At 36.3% G+C, this 25,867-nt stretch overlaps 1 protein-coding gene and 1 long non-coding RNA gene across 2 annotated transcripts; both read right to left on the bottom strand.

Annotated features, from left to right (window-relative positions):
• Positions 1-8: 8 nt before the first annotated feature.
• Positions 9-3,592, bottom strand: PolD1 (DNA polymerase delta). Its single transcript, XM_034984322.2, has 2 exons — positions 3,466-3,592; positions 9-3,378 (listed from the first exon to the last, which is right to left on the bottom strand). Exon 2 carries the CDS (start codon positions 3,310-3,312, stop codon positions 58-60), a length of 3,255 nt encoding a protein of 1,084 aa, XP_034840213.1. The 5' UTR covers positions 3,313-3,378; positions 3,466-3,592; the 3' UTR covers positions 9-57.
• A 15,615-nt stretch (positions 3,593-19,207) lies between these two features.
• On the bottom strand, positions 19,208-20,427 carry LOC138404757 (uncharacterized). Its single transcript, XR_011238559.1, has 2 exons — positions 20,358-20,427; positions 19,208-20,038 (listed from the first exon to the last, which is right to left on the bottom strand). It is a non-coding gene; the product is annotated as an uncharacterized lncRNA (long non-coding RNA).
• Between the last annotated feature and the right edge of the window lie 5,440 nt (positions 20,428-25,867).

Genomic DNA, 25,867 nt, shown 5'->3' with positions numbered 1-25,867 from the left:
TTTGTGTATTATTTATTTAAACTTATTTATTAAAAACATAAAACAACTTGAGGCAATTTACCAAATTGGTTCACCAAATCTTAAGACAGATTTTTCTTGGGAATCTAGTTCAATACCTACCTTTTTTCTCATGTAAAATATAGTACAGTCTCTGTTGGTGCACAATACTTCTTCATGTAAGCTTCCTTGACATCTCTGACACTCTGTCCAAAGTTTCGAAAACTTCTCTTGGAGTTGTCTCAACTTAAATACCTCTGTAATGTATAACTTGCCTTCTTTGTCTAAGCAATGATTACATAATGCTTTTTTAGTATCATTTGGCATAACTGTTTTGCATCCAATGCATTTCTCTTTCTTTTTTGTGAAGGCTGCTAAAGCACCAACTTTTGATGTTACCATAGCTTTTGTTCTTGTGTGTTCACCCTTTAAAAGTAGAGATTCAGCTTTATCGCCAAGAATTGGTTCGAAAATCCTAAGGAGCGGTTTAGATAGCTGGTTTTCTAAATAATAATTGAAGTCGATAGGTATACTATTTTCTAAAACATAGATAGGATCTTCCGCTTTCATGTAAGCAGGTGAATTTTTTGCGGCACAGCATATTACATAAGGTACTCTGTCACCTAATTTAGGAGCAGTACCCGCATCTCGTTTTCTCATCTTAGCAGCTAGCTCAACATGTGCTTGCTTAGCAGCATAATCGTTTTTAGTAAGTTCTTTTGTAATTACCAATTGTGATATATCAATCCGGTTACACAGTAGGTCAGATATAATTTGTTTGGCATAATTTACAGCACCATCTGGATCTCTATCAATCAACAACTTCTGTAGACATGTACTCATCATGTTTGAGACAAGAGGTGAATTATCTCTTCGCACAGTTTCAATGCCTTTGCAGTCCATTTTGTCATATTTCTCTGGTCTTGTAAAGTACAGTCCTGCATATCTTTTTTTATTAATTAACAAATATGGGTAATACACTTTTTCAAACTCAAGTTTAATAGGTTTCACAAACTTCGCAGTGACAAAATCAGCCGCTTCTCTTCCTAGTTCCATACTTTCCTCTAGTGTTTTAACTCCAAATTTTACCATTACAGAATCTGTATCCCCATAAATAACAATGGCATCTTCTTTGTAACCATTTGACTTTGTGTATTTCTTTTCTACTTCTGATTTAGTGAACTCTATCATGGTTCTTCCATATGCAGTGACACTTCCTGATATTTCTAAACATGGCAGTTTTCCTACTTGGGCACCAGTGAATCCATAAACTGAATTAGCACTTATTTTTAAAGCCAACTGCCTTCCATCAAGTACAGATCGTTTCAAGGGATCTTTTTCATCTTTCAAGTCTGCCTTTGCTTTTTTCCTTGCTGCAAGTAAAGATTCTAAAATTTCTGGAAGCAATCCTTTTCTGACACTAGCTTTAACAAACATATTATTAGAAGGTGTTACTGTCATATCATCAGAACTCACATTGATTTCTTTTTGCAGATAAGATGGAACTAATGTGGTGTAGCACAAATTATGTGCCATCATTATACTCGGATATAGAGATGCAAAATCCAATGTAGATATAGGATCAGAATAGTAGCCTTTCTTAGGTTCAATGACTGTGGCTCCTTCGAACTGATCATCTGAACCTTGGCCTTGATGAACAGGCATTAAGTAGCCAGCTTCCTTTGCTTTACGTAGAAGTTGACTAACTACTTTAATCTGCTGGCCTCTTGTTAATAAGCACAATAGTGGAACTCCTGTCACTCTGGCCATCTCCATGTAGTTAATAATACACATCAGTTTATTTAACAGCTTAAGAGGCAAATAAGCATCTTTTAGGCAGTACATTGCTAATCTCCTTCGGGTTTGTTCACTTTCATTTTGTAAATCAGTTATTATACTGTGATGGACATCTTCTTTTTGTTCATGAAGAAAGTGGAAGCTGACAGCATTCAAAGTATATGATCTCAATTTATAGTCTCTGACTAAAACAAGCAATAAGTCAAATGGAACTCTACCTTCAAAGTTTACACTCTTATTTTCTCTTCGACCCATTTGTTTAGATTGCAAAATTGAGTCTTTAATGACAGATCTGATATTCTTGATTCTACCCAAAAAATCGAAATTTTCTACCTTTAAATGCTTCGCACGGTTTATGAGATAAGGCCAGTCAAAGTTACTTATATTATAGCCTGTGATTATGTCAGGATCCAACTCACGGAAAAAGTCTGACCATTTGCTTAACATTTCTGATTCAGATTGAAAGCTGAGCACTTGAGATCCTACTATTGGAGCGCAAGTATTTAATGTAAATACATTTCTTAGATAAGGCTCACTATCACCCTGTCTGATCACCATTGAGGCAATTTGGATAACAGGATCTTTATCTGGTTCTGGGAAAACGCCTTTCCTTCCAGCACATTCAATATCAAAACTCAATATTCTAAAAGGTGCAACTTTCAGCCATTCTCCTTCAGGTTGATGGGCAATGAATGCATTCCATGCAATATCTACTTCAATTTGGCATCTAGATTCAGGTTTTAATTGATTATTTTTAGATCTCTTTAACCACTTGCCAACAGGCAATTCTATCCAACTGCAGCCGACAACACTTGTATCAACCATGAATCGAATGTCAAAGTCAATGTTAGTCTCGTAAAAGGAGGGATCTGATAAACTAAATGAAGTAGGTTGTCTTTCAATGAGTCTTTTAGCAGGTGCTATTAATTTGGGCAAAGCAACCGACACTCTGGCGAATGTGGTTATATTGTCTCCTTTATAATACATTATTGACTTCGCCTTTACCAAACGCACTTCTAAAACAGTTTCTTTAATATTATCCTTATTAGACCGTAGATCCTCCAAAATAGCTTTGTTTAAATTGCTTTTGAGTTCGTGACATGTGGACTCATTAAAATTGGCAGGCACAGTAACATAGAAATAGGGTGTAAAGCCATGAACATGACAGCAAACTGAATTACCTTCCATAGTGACTCCATACATTCTCATTATTGGGATGGGACCCAACTGGGATCCAGGCATTCCTTGTATTGGTTGTCCATTGTAGTGATCTATATCCAGTTGTTGAAAAATTAAAGCATCCTTTTTGGGGTCGAAATCAGGAGGAGATGGTCTGGACCATTTTATATTTGTTGTCTGGTTCTCGGGTCCATCTCCGAATATTTGGGGCGAATCAAATTCACTTTCCATACCAGCGAGCTGATCTTCAAAACTACAGGGCATTTCATTTTCGTCGTCGTCATCGTTTGATTTGAACCTTTTTGGAGGCGGACCTTTGAATTGTTTTTTCTTATCCATGTTCAAAACTCCAGATGAACTCCAGTTTCGGGCGATGGATACAATATTCCCGTTCCCGCCAACTTTCTGAAATGATAATATGCGTTAGTGGCTGGTAATGTGGTAAAATAGAAAATTACGTTTTAAACCTTTAGAATATGATTTATTACTTACTTCTAGTTGGCTACTAATTACGTTAAATAATCAATTTTAATTTAAAATAACAAACAATTTCTATACTTTCGTTCCAACGCCAACGGCAATATTATTCACAATCACAGTGTACATTATATATACCTACTGGAATAGAGACGTCAGCTAATCTTTCGTAGTGGCGCCATCTGTTTCTAATTGCAGTAACTATTGTATGTAATTTTTTTTTAATTTTTTCCGGCCTTGGATACTAGTTTTTTAAGGTCAACTATATAGCTATACGTATAACAGGTATAACACATGTGCAGGTTTGATTCATATATTATTTTTATAGGTAGTGACTTCAAAGTAAATACGAATCAAAAATTATAATCCCGCTTAGGTACACGTCGCAATATGGCAGAAATTCAGTCTTATTCTTAGTTCAGCAGCATTATTTATTATTTTATACATTGAAAGAAGTACTTTCAGTACTAAAAGTTAAGGTAATAAAACAAAACCCGTAATTTATTATTTAAAACTAAATTTTCTTTTTTTCTTTACACATGATTTTTGTACTGCATTCTCTATAGGTATTAGGTTATGTTGAATTTAGCATGAATTTATAAGTGAATACCTATCCCAGCAGAACACTTGAATGGATGGATCACGGATGCAGTAACACTGCGTAAACAAAAATGTGGCACAAACATGGATGTCAAGGTTGCTATAGTACCCTTATTATAAATGCGAAAGTGTGTTTGTTTGTTGGTTTGTCCTCCAATCAAGTCGCAACGTGCAACGGATTGACGTGATTTTTTGCATGGGTATACTATAGACTATACATATAGTCTATGGGTATAGATATAGACCTAGAGAGTGAAATAGACTACCTACTTTTTATCCCGGAAAATCAAAGAATTCCCTCAGTGTTTTTAAAAACCTAATTCCACGCGGATGAAGTCGCGGGCTTCAGCTAGTAGCATAGGAGTAATAGTGTCCTGTGGCTAGTAGCACCTAGTAGTAAATAAAACTTTTTGAGTCTTAGAGATCTTCTTCTTCTTAATTTGCTTTATGAGAAGTCGTAGAGATACCAGACTACAGTGCGACAAGGCTCTCTTGCCACTTGATTGACATTGACAGGGGGGCGCTGTTGGAGAACAAAGGCTTAGAATATTCAAACAAGAACAAAGGGGACACTTGACGGCACCGTTAGTTCCGATTTCGCCACGCGCCAAGATAGCCTTGTCGCACCGTAATTTATTTTTTGATAAAACGCCATCTAGTTCTAATTGCACAAACTAAAATTATGGAGATTTTTTATACTAAACAACATTAGTTCTATCTGTTAAGACCCTGATATTATTCACAGACCAATAACCAAAGAGTATTATAATATACAGGGAATAACATGCCAATAACATAATATTATTTATAATAGGTACTCTTTGGCCAACGGCATTACTACCACAGATCAATAATTGCTTCTGACAATGACAATTGTATCCAGTGTTGCCAACTCTTAAAACCGTTTCTCACTAAGACGCCTTCGAAAAGTCGCTAGATGTAGAAAAGCTAAAAGTCGCTAAAAATTGTTGAAATCAGAATAGAAAATCAATCACTACCCCTATTATAAAATGTGAAAGTGTGTTTGTTTGTTGGTTTGTCCTTCAATCACGTCGCAACGGAGCAACGGATAGACGTGATTTTTTGCATGGGTATAGTTTAAGACCTGGAAAGGGACATGGCCCCGATTCTCTAGTCTCTCTCTAAACTAAATTTAGAGTATCTGCATCCTTTTCTTTTTACTAATGCTAAAAAAGGAACGGAACATGACTTTCACATTTAAAGACTCTAAATTTTAGTGCACAATACAAATTTAAACAGTAGGTTCGCGACTGCGCGCTAAAACCACGGGTTTTACCATCTAAAAATTAAATTTAGAAATGTCAAACTGCTTCTGTCCTTTTCATATTACAATAGTAAGAAGAGGGTGCGAATACTCTAAAATTAGGTTGTGCTTAGAATCGGTATTAGGCTACTTTTAATCCCGGAAAATCAACGAGGTCTCACGGAATTTTTAAAAACCTAAATCCACGCGTACCTACTAAGTCGTGGGCATCAGCTAGTATGCTTGCCAGTGCTTGTTGTTTGTAGTTTGCCACAAGCGCGCCCTTTACATCGACCGTATTTATTCTGAGACAAGTCTACATTGACCATCGTATGTAATATTGGCATCACTGGCACCGGGCATTACTTCCTGTTTAGTGTAGTGCAGTAGAAACGGATAACATTGGTAAAGTCAAAAGTCAGAGTATTCTAATCACTAATTCTACTATTATTCTACGAGGGGGGTTTTAAGGCCCCCTCACTAAGCTAAGCTCACCAAGCCGAGTCAAATCTGAAATTATTATTTACCGCCTATATTAGAATATTATAGAACTGCGTCAACCAGAGCGGTGCATTACAGTGCAGTGCACTCTCAGGTACCTATATAGTGTGTTATCGATGAGTGCACCTATACTAATTAATGCCAGTGTTTCTTAAGGGTTTGTTCTCTCCACTACTCTTCTTTTGCTGCAAAATATCACTATTTATCAGCGATCGATCTGCTGCAACCTAGAATAATAATGTACAGTAATGAAGAGATAGATAGAACCAAGGGATAGAACTCAAAAGAAGCGATGGATACTGCGGTTAAACTCTACCCTATAATAAGTACGTTAAAGATTGGGTTGTCGGCAATTTGGTAGAATTTAGTGCTACTAAAACCCAGGCGTGTCTGGGTTAACGCGTGATTATCACTTTCCATCAGATGTGATTGGGGTCAAGCGTGTGCCTATAATTATTAATTAAATAGGTACCTAATGAAAAATACAAGGGTATCTACCTAGGTTTCGACATTTCGGGGTCGCCATAATGCCGGCGGCGGCCCTGCGTGCCACACATGCCCTTATGGTGGAGATAGAACTGAGAATAACTGTTTCTTAGTGATTGTACAATACCTAGCTATCTACCTACCCAAATAGGTACATAAATCACTCATCCCTGCGACATTGGTTCTCGGTATCGATAATTGAATAAAGTCATTCATTATTGAGTAGGTATATAATAAAACCGGCTGCACAAGCAGTCCGATTGTGTCGTTTTACGAGTTCGACCAGCTGCAAATGCTATCTTTATTAGTTGCATTGACCACAGATGTAAGATAAAATCTCTTGACCCGAGCCTTAGTAATGTCATCGAAGAAATGCCCGGTTGAAGAATGTTATATCGGCTTCCAACGGTGCGTGTCAAGTGTTGTGCAGTGTGGGTCTTGAGATTCGAAGTAATTTTGAACTTTGAAGATACCGATTCGCCGCGGATCGATCGTGTGTGGGTACCTATATATTTTTCTTCAAAACTGAAGTCTGCAAAAACGATCCTAATGCATGCGAGAATGGCTGGCTTTGGATTCAGCATTTTGGTTCAGCAAATTGTAATTTGTAATACCTATTTTGTTTATTAAAAGAGCATGTTGTTTTGTTTTGTTGTTGTTAACCATATTGTAGTTTGTGTACCATGTTGTATTTTTGTGTACCAACTAGGTAGGTACCGTAAAACTACACAAGTATGGTCCTGATTTGCCAATTTTCAAATTTGTTCTTTTTGCACTAGAGAATGGATTAACATATTTAATACCTATTGATGTTTTTAGATAAAGTAGAACATAGTAAGTTAACACCCCAAGTCAAAATATAGTACGTGTGTTATTTCAAGTATTAAAAAAAATAAAAAATTGGACCATTGTTGTATGGCATGTTGCCAACTATGGTTCAAATTATAAATCATACTCGGGACGCATATTGTGACACATTGGTCTATAATTGGGTGGTTTCTTTGAATGCCTGAAGTTTAGTTTTTAAGAAAAACACAAAATAATGGGATCAAATCAGGTTTTATTGATTAAATTACACGTTACAATAGAATATTTTGTGAAAATTCTTTAAATCTCAAATCAAATGTTTTAAAATTACTTATCAAATCTTATATACACAGGAACATACTTGCCCAGGTTTTGCCAGGTAAGTTACTTTTGAATTGATCTATTTTGCGACCATTTTTATCAAGGTACCTACATTTTCACAATGCATCTCAGGTCGAACATCGTAATAGGGAAGCCAAAGTTTCACATTTCTATTGCATGTTGGATAAAAGCAGCTTCTTCAGCTTCTGAAAACACACATTGAAGACCTGGCTGCCTAACTTTGTTACCCCGATACGCTTTTAATTTCAAAATTATCGAGTTTCTCGGAATTTTATATTTTTCACCAGCTTGACGCTGGGTCAGCACTTTGTTGCTTATATATCAATCAGACAAAGTTCCATTTGGCGATCACTGTAGCCCTTATATGCACGCCCTCCAACTTTCCTTCTCATAAACTTGTCTCGTGACATCATTTCTGGAATAAAACATGTTTGTTTTTAATTATGGTCCAAAAAAACGTTAGGACCATAGTTGAAACCTAAGTACCAAATTATTTAAAATAACTAAAAAAAAAATTAATAGGTGCAATTACAGAGAAAACTATATGTTAAATACATGCTAGCAACATTACCTTTCTTATGAATTCAACTCCGTGTCTTTTTCCTCACTTTAGCCAGTATTTACGAATAAAAGTTTGCAGAGTACTTATAACACGTCTAAACAGGTTTATCTTGCAGTAAGACGAATAAATTAAATTCACAACGCCATCTCACCAAAAAGCGCAAAACTAGTAGACTTATAGGTTAAATCAAGTAAAAACTACGAAGCAATGAACTAGATGTCACTACAAGTTGAAACCAATTCGATTTTGTTTAAAGAGGTAGCTGGACTATAGTTGTGGCCCTGGACTATGGTTGTGTAGTTTTACGGTACTTATACATATTACATATATAGTCCGCGACAGGTTGAGATGGCAATCGGGGTATGAGGTGGAGGGACGCCACGCACACCCGCACGTCACCCGCGCTCGCCCGCGCCAGTTTAGCGCGGAGGCTGTTTGGGCCCCCTCCCCGATTGTCATCTCGACCTGTCGTGTACCTACTTACTACACATTAGTTTTACGAAATACATTACCGTGTCAAAGATGATACGTACAGGATGTTAGAAGCAAACAATGTTTTCGATGCAGTCTATTATGACTGAGTCGGTAGCAATGCAGCAATCTTATCTCGGGAATTCGCCATCCTTCGTAACGGTCTGGATTGCCACTTAGCGCCACAGCCCGCACTACAAAGGAAATAGGTACCTATAGGAAAGAAACTTTTGTTAACCTATTCAAAATCATTATTACTTATCTAACCCGCTTTGTGTGATTTAAGAGTCACGGGTTCTGTTGATATATCTGAGTAGGTAGGTATACTGAGTCATTAAACGTTGTACAATCTATTAAATACTAGAGTCTGGCTAAAGAAAGAAGAGACCGGAAAAGCGCGGCAAATTTAAAAATATTAGTATGGCAGTCCCAAAATTAGTATGACAGACGGAATAACCGAATTTTATACTTTAGAATCATTGAATTATTATGTACCTACTAACATCTACGAAATATTACGTCATCTATGGCGCCGTTAAGAGGGCTCAGGACGGAGCTTTCTTCATACAAACGTAGGAGGGTAATTACTACATTATTTGATAGTCAAGTGAAAAGCAAATAGGTTTGGTCAAGCGTCCTGCGTCACCTTAATAGATGTGTTCTAGCAGGCCCATTGGAAATATATAATGCATAACGGATAAAGTTAATAATTACATCAGAATTATTATTAGGTACCTTTTATTAGTACAAAATTACTTTGCAGATTGCACATACGAAAAGAAAGCTTTTCTTTTAGGTGTACCTAACCATCAGTATACTTATTATAAAATGTGAAAGTGTGTTTGTTTATTGGTTTGTTGGTTTGTCCTTCAATCACGTCGCAACAGTGCAACGTATTGACGTGATTTTTTGCATGGGTATAGATAAAGATCTGGAGAGTGACATAGGCTACTTTTATCCCGGGAAATCAATGAGTTCTCACGGGATTTTTAAAAACCTAAATCCACGCTTACGAAGTCACGGGCATCAGCTAGTTGCCTATAAATCCCAGTATTTTTGTATTAACTACTGTTTTCGAACCGTAGTAGTCAAATAAAATATAAACATAAAGAAAAACAATTATTAAAAGACAACTTAAGTAATTTAGTTGATAAACTAGAAGGCTGTTGATTTTTGTTATTTTTTCTAGGGTCTGCTTATTTAATTTATATTTTGATAAAATAATCAAATTTAAATTTAAATTTAGTTTTTTCTGAAAGCTACTATAAATATACCTTCTATGATAATAAAATAAAATGTCTACTACAATAACGAAATTAAGTAAAAATATGCATTTAAAAATTGAGCGCCTCTAAATGGTATCATTATCTTTAAAGTATGTCTGGATATTATGGTTATCTCTTACCTGTAGAGCGCGGCAGGTTGAGATGGCGATCGGGGAGGAAACGCCCCGCACACCCGCACAGTCCCAACCCATTGCGGGCGAGCGCGGGTGACGGGCGGGTGTGTAGGGCGGCGCGGCGTCCCCCTGCCCCATACCCCGATAGCGATCTCGACCTGACGCCTACTACAGAATACAGATATGTTGGCACCTGTTTTTACGAAATCTTAATGTTATGTGGGAATATGTTAATTTGCTGCCCATTGTACCCATCTATCTTATTAAGTGTCTAATCCTACTTACTTTCTTACTGCGTGGAGTTACAAGTTAAGACCTCTACAGTGGCAAAGGTTTCGATAAGCGACGGCATCTTCTGATATCTCTTGTAATTTGCCGGACGTGACGAGATAAGGTTTTATAGTCTAATTTGCGTTATGTTGTTTAAATTAAGTAGTTTATTGCGACCTTTGGTCAGTTTGCTTGACCTTTGAACGAAGTTTTGATTAGTGTGAAGTCTTTTAAGCATGTTTAGAGCGACTTTCTTGTCTCTCTAACTAAGGCTGTAGTGAGGTATCTACCTATTTATTTGTTTTAAAGTGGTTCTTCTGCGGGCCTTGAGTCATTTTTGCCGCAGAATGCGACCTCCATAATAAGAAAGAAATTTAATTTCCCAGTCATATTTCAATAACTTTATATTATAAGGAAGCATATAGATTAAATTTTTCATACTAATATTTTCAAGATTGTTACCTATCTTTTCACGGCCCATCCGTTGAACCGATTTTGACGAAATTTGGTACTTACAGAGATAACTTGAACTCTGGAGGATATATTAGACTACTCCGCAAAAAAGAAAGATTTGGCACGGCAGTTTTAAAAAACCCGAATTCGTGGGCATCATCTGTTTATTTGATAACATGTGAAAAATAATATTTCAAAATAAGTTCTGGGATACCTATCTACTGATTCTTTACCGTAAACCGTAACTAGGTAAGTATCAAGATAAAAGCAGTGATGCAGTTATATGTATATTTTCGCATTATTTTATAAATGTAACTACGTTAATGGTGTATAATAACGTCGGATGTAGTTATTTTAATAGGTTATAATAATACGGTACTAGACTACTAGATAACGACCTGATAAATACTTACCTAATCAGCGAAATACAGAAAATTAAAGTCAATAAAATAATGTGTTGTGAATAAAGGTTGTGAATGGTGGCCCTACGAAGCTAAAACTGCAGAATTTTGTGTGGGATTTTTCACATAGAGAAAAACGTTGTAAAGTCTTAATTCGGAGGAGCTACCCGTGCATCCACCGGCTTCTCCCACCAGTGGGTGGAAGGGGAATTCGTATTTCCCCGTACGAGTACGTAAGGGTAGGAATTAATCGTAAAAATATGTCGATACATCGTATCGATAAAAATAATGCCCCCAGCACGGATAGCTCCTCGTAATTCGTAGGTAGTGACGCAATGTAACGCGAGGAAAGTTTTCTACTGTAAGGATCACTCAGAAAAGCAGGTAGGTAATAGTGAAATATTTTACAGTATAATTGAGATGTCCTCTCAAATTAAACTTATGACATCAAATTAGTCAAATAACGATTTGAGCTTTTGTATTTCCGAAATGTGACGAGATAGCTACGAAGTAAGTAAATGGAAAATTTTCTTCATTTTAAAACCTATACCTATTTACTTTTAATAAAACAACTTTGAGTGATATTATTACTTATCATCCGATATTTAACAAATTGAAAAAAATATATACCTACCTACCTACTGAGTTCGACGATCTTATAATGCAAACTGACAACAAGAAAAGTAAACTATAGGTATTTAATGACGTGTTATCTACTAACATTTGGCCTCTGTATCAAAAATGTTAATATTAATATTACTCTATAGGGGTAGTACTCAGTAGGGGTAGAGATAATTTATTAAATTATCTCTTGTAGGGGTACCTAGTACCTACTGAGTTAAAGAGAATCTAGAGCATCAGGCATCAGAAAAACACCCCCATCTTATTTTACAATAACGTGGTGAGGTGATAAAAACCTAATTCCACGCGGACGAAGTCGTGGGCATCAACTAGTATTATTATAATCATCATAATCCCCATCGCCGGCTTACTACAGAGCATGGTTCTACACTCTACTTTCAGAGTGAGAAGGGTTTTGGTCATAGTCTACCACGCTGGCCAAGTGGGGATTGGCAGACTTCATACACCTTTGAGAACATTATGGAGAACTCTCAGCCATGCAGGTTTCCTCACGATGTTTTCCTTCACTGTTAAAGCTAGTAATATTTGGGTAATAATCCAAAAAGTTAGAGGTGCGTGCCCGGTATCGAACCCCCGTCCTCCGATTAGTGGGCGAACGTCCTAACCACTAGCCTATCATAGCGTATTATTATAATGACAATAGGTACCAATATAGGTACATATAATATTTATCTCTTTTACTTATATTACATATTTATATTACATATTTTGTATTTTTTTCTTCTTGAGTGTTCTGCGAGCTAAATAAGTCATTAAAACCAATTTGTTTTCCTTAGCTTGCCATTTCTTTAGAGAAAAATATATAGGAAACGCCTAAGAAACTTTCAAAGTCAGATACGAAAAAATAGAACAGGGCCAATTCCCTCTTGTTCACCAGTCAAGTGGAGGCCGTTTGGCGGGACATCACCACCTCTTGTATATGGCACCTCTCTGTTTACAGGGCTTAACGTTTAAATAATGCCGTATCAGTAAATGGCAAGCAAAAATAGAGCCGCTGACATATTAGCAGATAGGGATAATGCTTCTGAAGTGTTAAAAGTGCGTGGGTTAGATCGTGCGTCAATTTACTTTGCAAGCTGTCGTCACCGCTGCCATGCTTCGCTGTAGAAGTATCTAAGTACTATAATATTATGTAGCTAGTACATATAAATAGTTAACGCCTTACATTTAAACGTAGGTACAGATTAAAACGCGCGTTGAGTTTAGAAATTCGAGATTTAGGTAGGTTATAGTAGTAGTATAGGTTTTCTCTATGACGTACCTACCTAGATCATGGGCTACTAAACCTAAGTTAGGTACAAAAATTCCAATGGAGCGAGGCCGGGAGTGGTCAGCTAGTTATATATATTTGTATGGTTTCGTAAAAAATATTATTTTAACTAATTGAAATAAAAGTTGGTCTCAGACAAAAGCGGCCATTTTTGTTAGGTCTATTTACCTATGATTTGCCTTTTAGGCGTGCCCTAGTGTACCGTGATGTAGCTACCTAGTTTTATAATGATAAATCACTGATTTAAGAACTGATAATTTATAATTTGAATTTAAATAAACCTCGTAACGGTTTCCGATTAGTACATAATTATAAACACCAATCACTTTGATATAGTGGAAGTGTAAAATGGCTATTGGAGTTGAAACCCAGATTTTATCGCCAATACCTAATGGTAGTCGTTAACACCGTAACCTAACTTTACAGTGCACTAGATTACCTTGGTTTCTGAAAGGAGATCAGAATTACTGCTATAAAAATATTTTAGAAAATTATGTTATAAGACCTCGACTGAAAGTCAAATTTTTTATTGGTGCAGTGTTATTCGATTAGGAACGAGCTTCATCAGAGATCAGCCGAAAGGTGTTGCGATTTGTGATCACAGAGAAATTCATGGTCTGTGCTTGTGATGCAGCGTTGTTCACTAACAAATTGATGTTCAACAAGAACTTCTGTGGGAACCTACCGCCTACATGCTGATTATAGTAATTAGTTTATTACAAGACTAGCTTATGCTCGCGACTTCGTCCGCGTGGACTACATAAATTTCAAACCCCTATAGTATCCCCTTAAGGGTTGAATTTTCGAAAATCTTTTTTTAGCGGTTGCCTACGTCATAATAACTATCTGCATGCTAAATTTCAGCCCGATCCGTCCAGTAGTTTGAGATGTGTGTTGATAAATCAGTCAGTCAGTCAGTCCTTTTATATTTTCCTTTTATACATGAGATACATAAATGAGATGATGCCCGCAACTACGTCGTATGGATTCTATAGGTTTTTGAAAAATCCCGTGAGAACTCTTTGATTATCGGGCATAAAAAGTAGCCTATTGTGTTATAGATCAGATAGATTTAAGTAGATATAGGTACGCTATATCGATTCCCAGACAAATCAGTTAAGCATTCGGGCGTGAAGTCAAACATTCCAACCTCCACATTTACCTATCTCTACGTATTATTATTAGGAATTAGGATACTACGATTCTCAGTTTTTTTTCAGGACTCTTAGTGATGGAGATTGGAGTCAACTTTCACTTTACATAATAATATTATCGAAATAAGTGTTTTATGAAACTTATATTCATTACCTATCGATGAATAAACTGCAGGTTTTGTAAATTAATTCAAATGAAAAAATAAAAAAACACTCGACCCGTGTGCTTTCTTTCCATAAATATTATACCTAATAATAATATTATTTGTTCTATAACAATAAGCAGCTTTCTATTAAGAATAACTGTCTGTCTAGGAACGTCATATCAGGCATTATAGAGACGTAAGCCGACGACGCCAGACAATTGAAATGTATCAAGGCTTCTCCTCAATTACTATAGGCAGACTGACAAGATCATAAGGTTAATAAGACCAATCAGCCCTTCAGTTTGGTGCGTTGATTACACGAATGGCATCGTTCACAGCACCCACTTATACTGCAATTAATAAGCATTTCTCGATGCATAACTCGTAGCTTTTTATCGAGTTGAAAATACAGTGCAGCGAGTAGTACACAGTGGGACCTCTTTCACTCCAACCCCGTTAACTCAAAATCCTTTGTAAGACAAAGTAATTATTGATTATTCCCTTCCGTTGAAGTACAAAAGCCCTATATAACTCAAATTATTTAGACGCTATAATTGAAAGTGAATATCATTTCCCTGTGATGTAGCTGTACATACATATCACGCTCCTGTAACTCGAACTACAAATCTAGCAATTCTGTATCTCGAAAAAGCATCAAGTTAACTTCGCGGCCTCTGCAAATCAAAATTTTGTTTGTAAGAAGTCTCTTTATCGCGAAGTAATAAAATTTTAATAAAAATATAAAACTGAAAAAAATGGTCGCTTACAAATTGTGACGTCATTATTCACCTCCCGTACAGCGTGACGTTAATGTGAAAAAGAAATAAAAATCATGTATTTTTTAGTTATCTATTCATTCTAGCCCCATAAACTACCGCTGTACAAAAATCACTTCATTTTATTTCTATGTATTTTATGTTATGTTATGATAATATGCAGGCATCATTTGCTTGGTAGGTACACAGGCTACTTTTTATCTCCAACAATCAAAGAGTTCCCACGGGACTTCTAAAACAAACTAAAATCAACATGGACGAAATTACGGGCATCATCTAGTAGTAGTTAGAAATAATAAATGCGTGTATGGGGATAGAGGAAAAAGATTTATTACCTAAACTCCTCGATCCTAATATTATGTGGTTGATGTCGTTACACGTCACTCCATCTCTTGTTGGCATCACTTTTTAGAATTTGTATTGTCGCGTTAACCTATTTCTATTTTCTATAAGACTAACATACCTACTTAACTATTTTTATTCATAAGTGTCCTATTTGAGGGTGGCATTGGGGTACATTACATCTCGCTCCCCCTTATTTATGACATAACACATTCGGTCTAGTTAATCAAAGGTAGGTATTAACGGATGGAACACATAGAAGCCGGGCAGAGCTTCTCGAGTCGACGGTCACCTCAAACACGGGCAGCCCAAAAAGCCGGAACCGCGATAGCACGGTGGGTAGCCTCGTGCAGATTCTCGTTCGTGCAGGTTTTCGGGCACGCAGGGTACCCAGTTATGTGGGCAGAGCTAAGCTAGGACGAAGGTGAACCGTGAATTTATGAACAGTTCCATTAAAACGTTACTGGGTCTATCGCTATCAGTAGTTCAGATCAAGCTTTTGTTAGAACATCAGAGCCGCTCCCGAGTGTCTCTATGAATGCCTTCCTCTCTCTCTCTGTCTCTCTACACCGTATTCCTCATTTCAAAGGGCCGGGACTCGAGACCCCATTTTCATCACATAAGTAGGTAGTTAATAATAATAATTGTTGAAGTAATAATGCTGTGGGTTCCCAGATCCTTTCGCATATGACTCGACTATAGGAGAACGAGTTTCGAGTCTTATGTTTTGCAGTTATTTATCAGATGGTAGTGATATTATTGGAATGGATGACTTTACGTAGTCTCCGAGGCAAGGAGAAGACCTAAATACCAAATTCGGACCTTCAAAGTCGCTTATCGACTTGGGTCAACGTTGCATAATAATTACTTAATCGAAATCGATGGATATGAAGTCGAAACAACTAGGCCACACATCTATGAAAACTTAAGTTGCTCTAATTTAGTCGCTTCACCTGGGTTTCGGCTGCTGAAAATAAATTATAGATCATGCGGAGAAGGCCTATGGGCACCCAGCCTAAAGTCTCATAACATCAAGTATGTTCACAGATTATCTCCCTCCACCCTATCGCTGTCGCCACTATGTCGCGAAGCCTTCGACGTTATAGAAGAAAATATACTTGGGGAAACGAATAAAGGCTGAGGGACGCCCACACGAGTGCTCACTCACAATAAAACAAAAGCTCTTCAAACTGCGTCGCACACCACTTCAAATCCATTATGGCATTGTCGCTATAAAGAGCAACGTCACTTTAAATGATAATAAATTGTCCATTTATATCCGGAAATTAAGTAAACACATAATAAAATACGACTGTTTATGTACAAAGAGATAATGAATCTCTGAAGTGATTTACTGTGAATTTGATTTGTTTTGCAGAAGCATTATATAGGTAGGTACCAGAGGTTCACTTCCAGAAATGAAAAACACATTCTTAATAAACAGATTTCTTCGTCTTCAAGTCTTTTCTTAGCAATGAATCACTTCTGCATAGTCACAAAACAAATGTACCTACCTATAATTAAGCTTTCCCATGGTAGCATAAAATAGGCATTTGATTTAATATTATTTACCGAACATTAAGGAAAATTGGCGTAAATTCTTTAGCCACGATGTTCTTCGGCCTGATGCAGGTCTACTGCCGGCTATTTTCCTCTGGAGGTCGTATTTGCCGCCATCATTTTTTGTTTTAAAATCGGTTTTTTACGACGAACCTCACAAACCCTTTAAGAAATAAAATGCACCATGCTATGCTATCGCCTATCACGTACAGTTTCACAGCTATTTTTAATAGGGCACATTTACAGGCACCCGTTAGGTTGCAATAAAATGCAGCCCCAGTATTTGTTTAGTGTAAGTTATGTTGACGAGCAGTTAATTGGCGTTATTAGATTGTTTGCTGGCGGCGGGATGGTGTGGCGAACTCGCACGTCCACGCTATCATCGAGTACGCGTGTACGTTTCTCCCATACCTAGGTATGTGATACGAATATTTTTACTTTTTTCTTTGAAGATAATATTATGTGCCACAAACTGGCGCTATACAGTACTGGAATTTTCTTGTCGGTTTTTATTTAAGTATACTTATCTGGTAGGAATTAAAAAAAATACACGGCCGAAAAATTCGGCATAATTTGTATGTAGGTATGTAGCTGCATTCTTCCTTTAACCAAGACTGAAAATCAACAAACGTATATGGTAGTCTATAAAAATGGGACGTTCCAAATGTGAAACACAAGACAAGAACAAGTGAAAACACTGTCGGCCATGTTTGGCCGATAGATTATCTGTGCATGTCACGTCACGCATTTGTAAACAACAGTATAACCCAGGGTTATGCTGTTGTTTACAAATGCATGACGTCAGAGCACAGATAATCTATCGGCCAAACATGGCCGACAGTGTTTTCACCTGTCTAAGAAAAATATTTTTTTAAATTAAAGTTTTACGGTTTTTAGGGCGCAAAAAAATATAGTGTTAATTTTTTTGATATAATAGGACAAATATTAACCATTTAAGACCAACTTAAAAAAATTGTCAAGTAGCCTATTGACGGCAGTCATTGATGCATCAGCTAATGAGTTGATAAGAATCCAATTGCATCTCTGAATAGAGCCTTGACATGAATTAATTATTATTATTATTTGAATTTGGGCTAGCTAAACAACATCAAGATTTTCAATAAGCTCGAACATGCCTAAGAGCTAGCCCGCACAGCCAATAAAAATCGCGCGGGGAAAAAATCTGTGATTTGATACAAATCACAGATTTTTTTCCCCGCGGTGCGGTGTTTTATACCTATTCGCGCGAATATTTTGTGCAGTATGAAAGTGTATGGCGCTCGCCGCATTTGCAGTGCGTGTTAGGTGAAATTCTGTATGCGGAAAAAAATATTCGCGAATAAAAATCACCAGAATGAAAATCGCTGTGTGGGCTAGGTCTAAAAGCTCTGCAGTGCGCTCCTGAAGGGATAGATAGATTGCTCCGACATTAATGCTCATCGTAGAGTAGTAGATTTTTCGGATTTCGTGAAATAATATGTTATCGTCTAAAAACGGGCCTTTTTGTAAGTCGGATTAAAAATATCAAATAAACCTAAAGAGAAAATAAAGTATTGCAGGTAGGCCATTACTTGCTGGTTAAAAATATTATATAGTTTGATTAAATTCTCGTTGTTTTCAAGTTACCTTTAAATAATTTATTACAAACAATTAAATAAAAAACTTTTAAACTATAATATTAAGTTTTAAATTAGGAAGAAACAAAGAGAATATAATCACTAGAAAGGCAAGTTATAGGTATAATGTTAGGTAGATACACGGAACAGAAAGAACAGTGGAAGTGCAATTCACCAAAATTACTATAGGAACCGCTGTCGCCAAACTCATACAAATATACCGATAGTCATATATTGCACTACAAAGAAACAAATCATTTGATTTGTCGTTTAAGTTTAGTCAAAACTAGCCTACGTCACAGATTTGGAAATAAACCCTGACGCTCTAGAAATAAGATTTATTTTGCTTTAGCGGAAGAACGTATTTACGAGCTATAGTCACACTCACGTCACACTAGATTTAATTGTCCAATTAATTCCGCTACTTGACCATAGATGGCGGTATTCTAAGTAGTAGCAATTATAAACTTAATTACTTTAAACATATGGTTGACATTAGCGTGATCGGTCGATTTTTTTTCCTCCTCAGTTAAGGCTGCACCACGTAGCTCAATGAATTACCTATCGATATCGATAGATACTCGTTATTTTGTTCATTCGTAAAAATAAAATTAAAAAAGGTAATTATAAAATTGAATAAAAGTGCTGGTATGTATGCATGCCTTTTACAAGTATGCACAATAAATACTGCAACGTATGAAAATAGATAAATTTTATTTATTGCCCTTGAAATAAAACATATTTGTTAAGAAACTGGCGTTTCGAAAGTCTTATTTTTAATTTTAATAAATGGTGTATGCGAACATTTATGTATATATTTTTCGACTATTGCCTTCATCAAATCGGTAACGTGATTAGACGCAGGAATCTCCGAATCACTTTGTCTTTTTGAAGAACCTGGAGTGACCACATTTATCATTTTGTGGCTGAAACCAAAATTAAATTTTGAGAATAAATCCGTACTAATATTATAAATGCGAAAGTGTGTCTGTCTGTCTGTCTGTCTGCTAGCTTTTCACGGCTCAACCGATCAACCGTTTTTGATGAAATTTGGTACAGAGATAGCTTGCATCCCGGGAAAGGACATAGGAAGTTGAAAAGTTCCCACAGGATTTTTAAAAACCTAAATCCACGCGGACGAAGTCGCGGGCATCATCTAGTACCTATATAAAAATGAATAGGAGAAAAATTAATTAGTGTGTTTATGAATTAAATTTGATATTTAGTCAGTCAATCTTCATACAAAAATATAACTAAGAGGTGTGTTGTTTTGTATTATAATATCAAGTATTTTCAATACTTACTGAAAGTAATAAAATAAAACAAGGTTATTTGATTAAAAGACTTAACGATTTTCATTGATGGAAGCGCAGTAGGTTTCGTATATCTATATCCTTTATTTGATATTATAAAATCGACTTCTAAAAAAATGTTCAGAGCATATCATGCTTGATTTGGTTGGCATCCAATTAACTCTACCCGTTGCATCTATCCATTTCTCTTTGATGCTTGCATCTTTGGGAAACCTAAAAATATTTTAAATGAAGGTTAGAGGAACTACTGATGTCTATTTAGTGATCAATGCAACGTCTCACTCATTAATAAATTATAATTATACTATTTATTTATATCCTTGTATCGATATCAATCGATAAATTCAATATTCTACTTGGCCACATCACTATTTGAGTAGCGAACACGGAGCGAAGTACTTTCGGAATAGAATCAATCCAAAATAAACTTTATCTTAATTGTTTAAGGTTGATTTTGACTAACCGTTCTATTAAATATTAGTAAATTGAAATAAATTAAGATTTTATAGAAAACAATGAAAATCGTACTTACCGATGATACGAAACACCTCCATTTTTAAGATTTTTTCTCCTACTATCATTTTTACACTCCAAAACGGAACAATAACATTGCTAGGGCAATATGAATTTGTCGCGAGACTACCAACTCCACGCGATGTTAGAACGCGACTGGGATCAGTTTTACGTAACTACGCTTAATTGTGGCACGCGTGCCACGCCTACTTAGCACTTCCACTGTTTTTTCTGTTCCGTGGGTAGATATAAGTGCCATGTATTTCGTACTTATCACATCCTTTATGATCTATAGAACTTTGTGTAGGTAATCCGTATACTCCGTACCTACCTGCCTACCGTTGGGATTTATTTGGATAAATAAAGATATTTGTTAGGTATCTTGGAACTGTGTTATTTTCCTTTCAAATGAAAGAGTATTTACTCTAACGCCACCCAAATCAAGACTCTCGTCTTTGATGTTAAATCGACTGTAGCATAACGAGACGCATTGAAGAGTTGATACGCACGGTTATTTAGCAATCACACTCGATTCAGATTTGATCATCTTATTCGCATTCCATGTGTTCAGAATATAACATTATGTACTTACTTCCTTTGATGAAATATTGTTTTAGCACTTAGGTTCTTAATATGTTGTTGAAGATATTTCGATTATTTTGAAGTTGGAGAAATTAAATGTTTCAAACTCCACGACTGTCGTTTATTAAAATAACCGGCCAAGTGCGAGTCAGGCTCGCGCAACGAGGGTTCCGCTACTACAGTCGTATTTTTTCGACATTTTGCACGATAATTCAAAAACTATGATGCTTAAAATCTGTTTTAGAATGCACAGGTGGAGCCCTTTCATATGATACCCCACTTGATATAGTTATCTTACTTCGAAAATTGAAAAAACTAATTTTTAGTTCATGACCACAATTTAATTTTTTTTTGTGTGATGTTCACAAATTCACGGGCTTCAGATTTTTCCCCGAATGTCTGCTATAAGACCTATACCTACCTGCCAAATTTCATGATTCTAGGTCAACGGGAAGTACCTAACCTGTAGGTTTCTTGACAGACCGACAGACAGACAACAAAGTGATCCTATAAGGGTTCCGATTTTCCTTTTGAGGTACGGAACCCTAAAAATACCATCGCCATAACTTTCGCATAGACTAGAGATAGAAATCTCTTGGCTAGAGATATTATCTGCTAAGTAAGAGGTATAAGATACCCAAGTCTAAGATGAAGAAATACATACAGATAATTTATACTTCCTCGCTGCTGCGATGCCTTCTTGTTCAACTGCGATCACTCGATCTGATGTTTCGGGACAACATCAGATCGAGAGTGATCGCAGTGTTTCTAAGCTGAAGGTTTACCTGGAGGGATAATATAGGTAGGTATGTATGTAGAAGGAATTCTTTGACTGTAAAGTGGCTGCGGAAATCTCAAAACGGAGTGAGTTTAATGAACACTGTTTAACTTACATAAAGGCTTCTATAATAGGTATAAGTTATAACCTTCTGTTGTAAAGGCAGATTAAAAAGTTTAATTGAATTAATTACGTGTTAGTTTATTTTTCCTTATTTATAAGAATCAATGAATAAGCGTAATGGTAAACACATATACTGGATTTGTGTTACTAAAACAAATTCGACGGATATATTTAGAACTATCTGGACTCTGTTTATTCCAATTCACAAGTTCTGTCATCGCGTTTGAGCGTCTCTGGTTAGTATAATAGCGACTGCTTAGTGATACGGTTACTCACCATTATTATATTAGGCATTTTGTATGTGAGACACGCTACACCCACTATTAACCACAAAGTATGAGCTCTGTATCGCAGCTAGACGATCTGGTTAGTCATTTTGCATGTATAAACAATTAAACCAGACGTTTCATTCCATGCTTCATTTTTGCAGGGATTTTAAAGAGTTCTCCAAAGAAGCGCAGGAGGAAACCGCATTGAGATCTCAACGCCTATAGAAGACTTAAGAATAGGTATTTCTATCTCCAAAAATAATTTAAAAGTAGATCTGTAGCATTGCAATACAGGAGTTTTTGGGATGCTACGTTGAAACGCTTAGCAGAGTTGCCCTGTCCAAAGGGCAAAGAGTTACGATATTTGAACCTGGTTGTCGCTTCCTGATTGAGTTGGATAACACATAAGATTTGGGGGACTGATGTGTTGGCTGTCAGTGACATGATGCGCTATGTTAAACTTGTACATATATAAGACTATTTATTATCTATACAAATTTGAGGTACAACTACAAGCTACTAGGTATATGGTATATACCACAAATAAAAGTGTCGGATTGCCGGAAACCAGCAATCAACTTGTCTTTAACGTAGGTATCAGATTAAGTGCACTAATTAATACTTGCGATATCAGCAATTAGTGCACATTCAATAATTTATAAAGCTGTTGTTTGATCGAGAAATGTCTCGGCTCATTGGACGGTGGTAAGTTAAATATGTAAGGGTTGACAATAGAAATAGTTAGGTACTTAAGTCAATTTATTTAATCTTAAATCATTTTTTTTAAAGAATATTCGCCATGTTGAATGACTAATATTCCCCTTTCCCCTCCAACTAAGCGTAAAGCTTGTGCTAGGAGTAGGTACGACAATAGTGCAACGGGCGGGGTTTGAACCGTCGAAATTTCGGTTTTCAGTCCACTCCTTTACCTGTTGAGCAATTGAGGCTCAAATGGTAAGTATTTTGAGCAGATGTGCTATAGAATATAAATTAAGTCTATTATTCAAATCAACTTTTACATGTTTACAAGTTTACTCAAATGTCCCAAAGTTTCGGTATACGATAATTTATATTACGTAACATTTAGCCGTGGGGACTTCGTTTTCTTCTTCTTTTGATTTTTGGCTGTCATAGTAATGCCAGATTGAAAGCCAAAGTACAAAGCATTTCGCCAAATGTCACGTTGAAGTATAGTTACAAGAGCGTCTAAAAGTTAAAAAGCTGTTAATACGATAAGGGTGAAATGTTTCTAAATACAGTAAAAATCTGTTATAACATCAAAAAGTCCACGATTATGCTTAGGTCGCAAAAGGCAATAGCTAGTGTAAACTCTTTATGCTATACAAATAGCTGACTTTGACTCGCTATAACCGATAGGTAGGTACGTCTTTATATAAACGATGTTGTTGTAAAAACGGTTTTGATGGTGAATGGTTCATAATAATGCTGGGTACACACGGTAGCAACTTTGGCCGACAGCGAGTCGCTGGCGATTTGTGTGGACGTGGAAATAGCGGCAATTGCGATGTAGCTGACAATACAGCGATTGAATCGCTCCAAATCTGAAAAGTCATCTATTTTTCTTTTTTTATCGTTATCAAATTATGCAAACAGCTGCTAGTGCTAATAGACTAAGAGCCAGTGCGTGCCATACCTTCGTTATTTTTAACCGACTTCAAAAAAAGGAGGAGGTTCTCATATGAAAGCTGAAAGTTTCTCTGTGTATTGGTTAGAAATGTTTGTATGGATCATGGTGGATTTGGGAGATAACAGGTAGGTAATAAAGCTGTAGGTGACAGCTGCCTGCAACCTTTAAACTTCTATGTAAGTAGAGGCTCCTGAAAGCCAAGGTTTTTCTTATATTTAAATATGTAGATGTTGGCAGCCCTGTGGTATATTAGCATAAGCGGCCTTTATAGGATGCCGACGGAGCTGGCGCCGCACCGCGTCGCGTCGCGACGGTCGTATTAGATCGAGCACGGGAAATTACATACCATGTCGAGATACTTGCGAATAAATAAGCGTTTGCCACATAATTGTACTTGTTCACCTATAACAAACATAGAATTTTTCTACGTTCTTAACGTAACAATAATTTGAAATACGTTAAGAACGTAGAAAAGTTCGCTGTTTACGTACATTATTCTTTATAAGTACCTATTTACCTATGTACCTTTTGATAAAATGAAAAATATTAAACAACAAATAATTTAATTTATACGGTGTTCCTACATTCAGAGTCTAATTATGATAACAAATTAATATTCATCTTACAGTAGGTAAGCAAGTTTATGTGCTGTATAACCGAACAGCCGTTTCGTGCTCCAAAATCTTCTAGCATAGCTATCGAACATATCCAATCATAAAATAGTGCAGCCAATCAAAATATTTTTTATTCAATTAAACTTTTACAAATACTTTTGAAACGTCAAATGTAAATCTACCACTGGTTCGGAATGCCTTTCCTACCGAGAAGAACCAGTAAAAAACTCGGCGGTTGCTCTTTTCAAAGATTTGATTTACCTACAATATTAAGTATGCCATGTATAAAAGTAATTGAAGTCCCGCACATTGCTGGAGCGAGCAGCAGGTCAAATCCACACTCATTTATCCATACTAATATTATAAATGCGAAAGTATGTCTGTCTGTCTGTCTGTCTGTCTGTCTGCTAGCTTTTCACGGCCCAACCGTTCAACCGATTTGGATGAAATTTGGTACAGAGTTAGCTTATATCCCCGGGGAAGGACATAGGCTACTTTTTAACCCGGAAAATTGAAGAGTTTCCACGGGATTTTAAAAAACCTAAATCCACGCGGACGAAGTCGCGGGCATCATCTAGTCATTTAGTCATTTATATAATCTTCGATTGTTTAATATGCCATTATTCGGGAGCATAATTTTAATAGATTTTTAAATTTTGTTGTGTAAAAAATTGATTGCGGAATTTTGTATACTCATTTCCACAAATGACTTTTGGACCATTATCATCCATAACAAATCATCAATCAATCATTATCACAATCTCAATTGTTGCGATTGGTTGAATTTGTGCGATTCTTGGTGCAACAAATCATTGTAGCCAATAGTGAGCGAGTGTCAACCAATTAGAGGTGATTGCGATCGTGACATTGTAGCTGTCATTCTACCGCAATCGCACAGCTGAAATCCATGTGGATGAATGACGATCAAGTGCTTATTTTAGAAATATTTTGGAATTATATATTTAAACCGTCCGTCGTCGTCGTTGCAACGAATATGATAAGCAAGAAACGGAAACAGCAACATATTTGTTAAATGAAAAAGCTTGCTCATGGCTATCTGCCTTTTCTGTTACAACTACAAACAATAATAATAATTACCTCATGCTTCGCTTATTCTCATAGAAATTGCCCTTAAGTTTTAATAAATCGTGGAGTAGGCTAGGCGGTATCTTGCCAAACGACTGTGTCCTATTTGGCCAGTTCTCAATATAAAACACAAAACAATGACATCAATTACAAATCCAATCTGAGCAGGATCTGAGGATAATTTAACTTTATAAACCTAATATATTAATATTTTAACTGCAATTTCTAAGGCATCTAGTCAATGTGGCAAATTTATTATGAGGTAATCGAAGGTATAGTGGTCTCTACGTGATCAAATCAGAAATGAAGAGATCTGTAGGAGAACCAGAGTAGGTAAGTAGTAGAGTTGGAATGCTTTAAGAGAGTCTTCTTCTAGGTAAATATATATAAAAGGTAAAGGTGACTGTCTGATCTATCAACGTAGATCTC

This window comes from Maniola hyperantus, chromosome 3 (assembly GCF_902806685.2).
Source record: "Maniola hyperantus chromosome 3, iAphHyp1.2, whole genome shotgun sequence".
In the NCBI taxonomy this organism is placed as follows: domain Eukaryota; kingdom Metazoa; phylum Arthropoda; class Insecta; order Lepidoptera; family Nymphalidae; genus Maniola; species Maniola hyperantus.
Note: the sequence above shows the minus strand (reverse complement) of the source record. Positions and strands in the feature narration are given on the sequence as shown.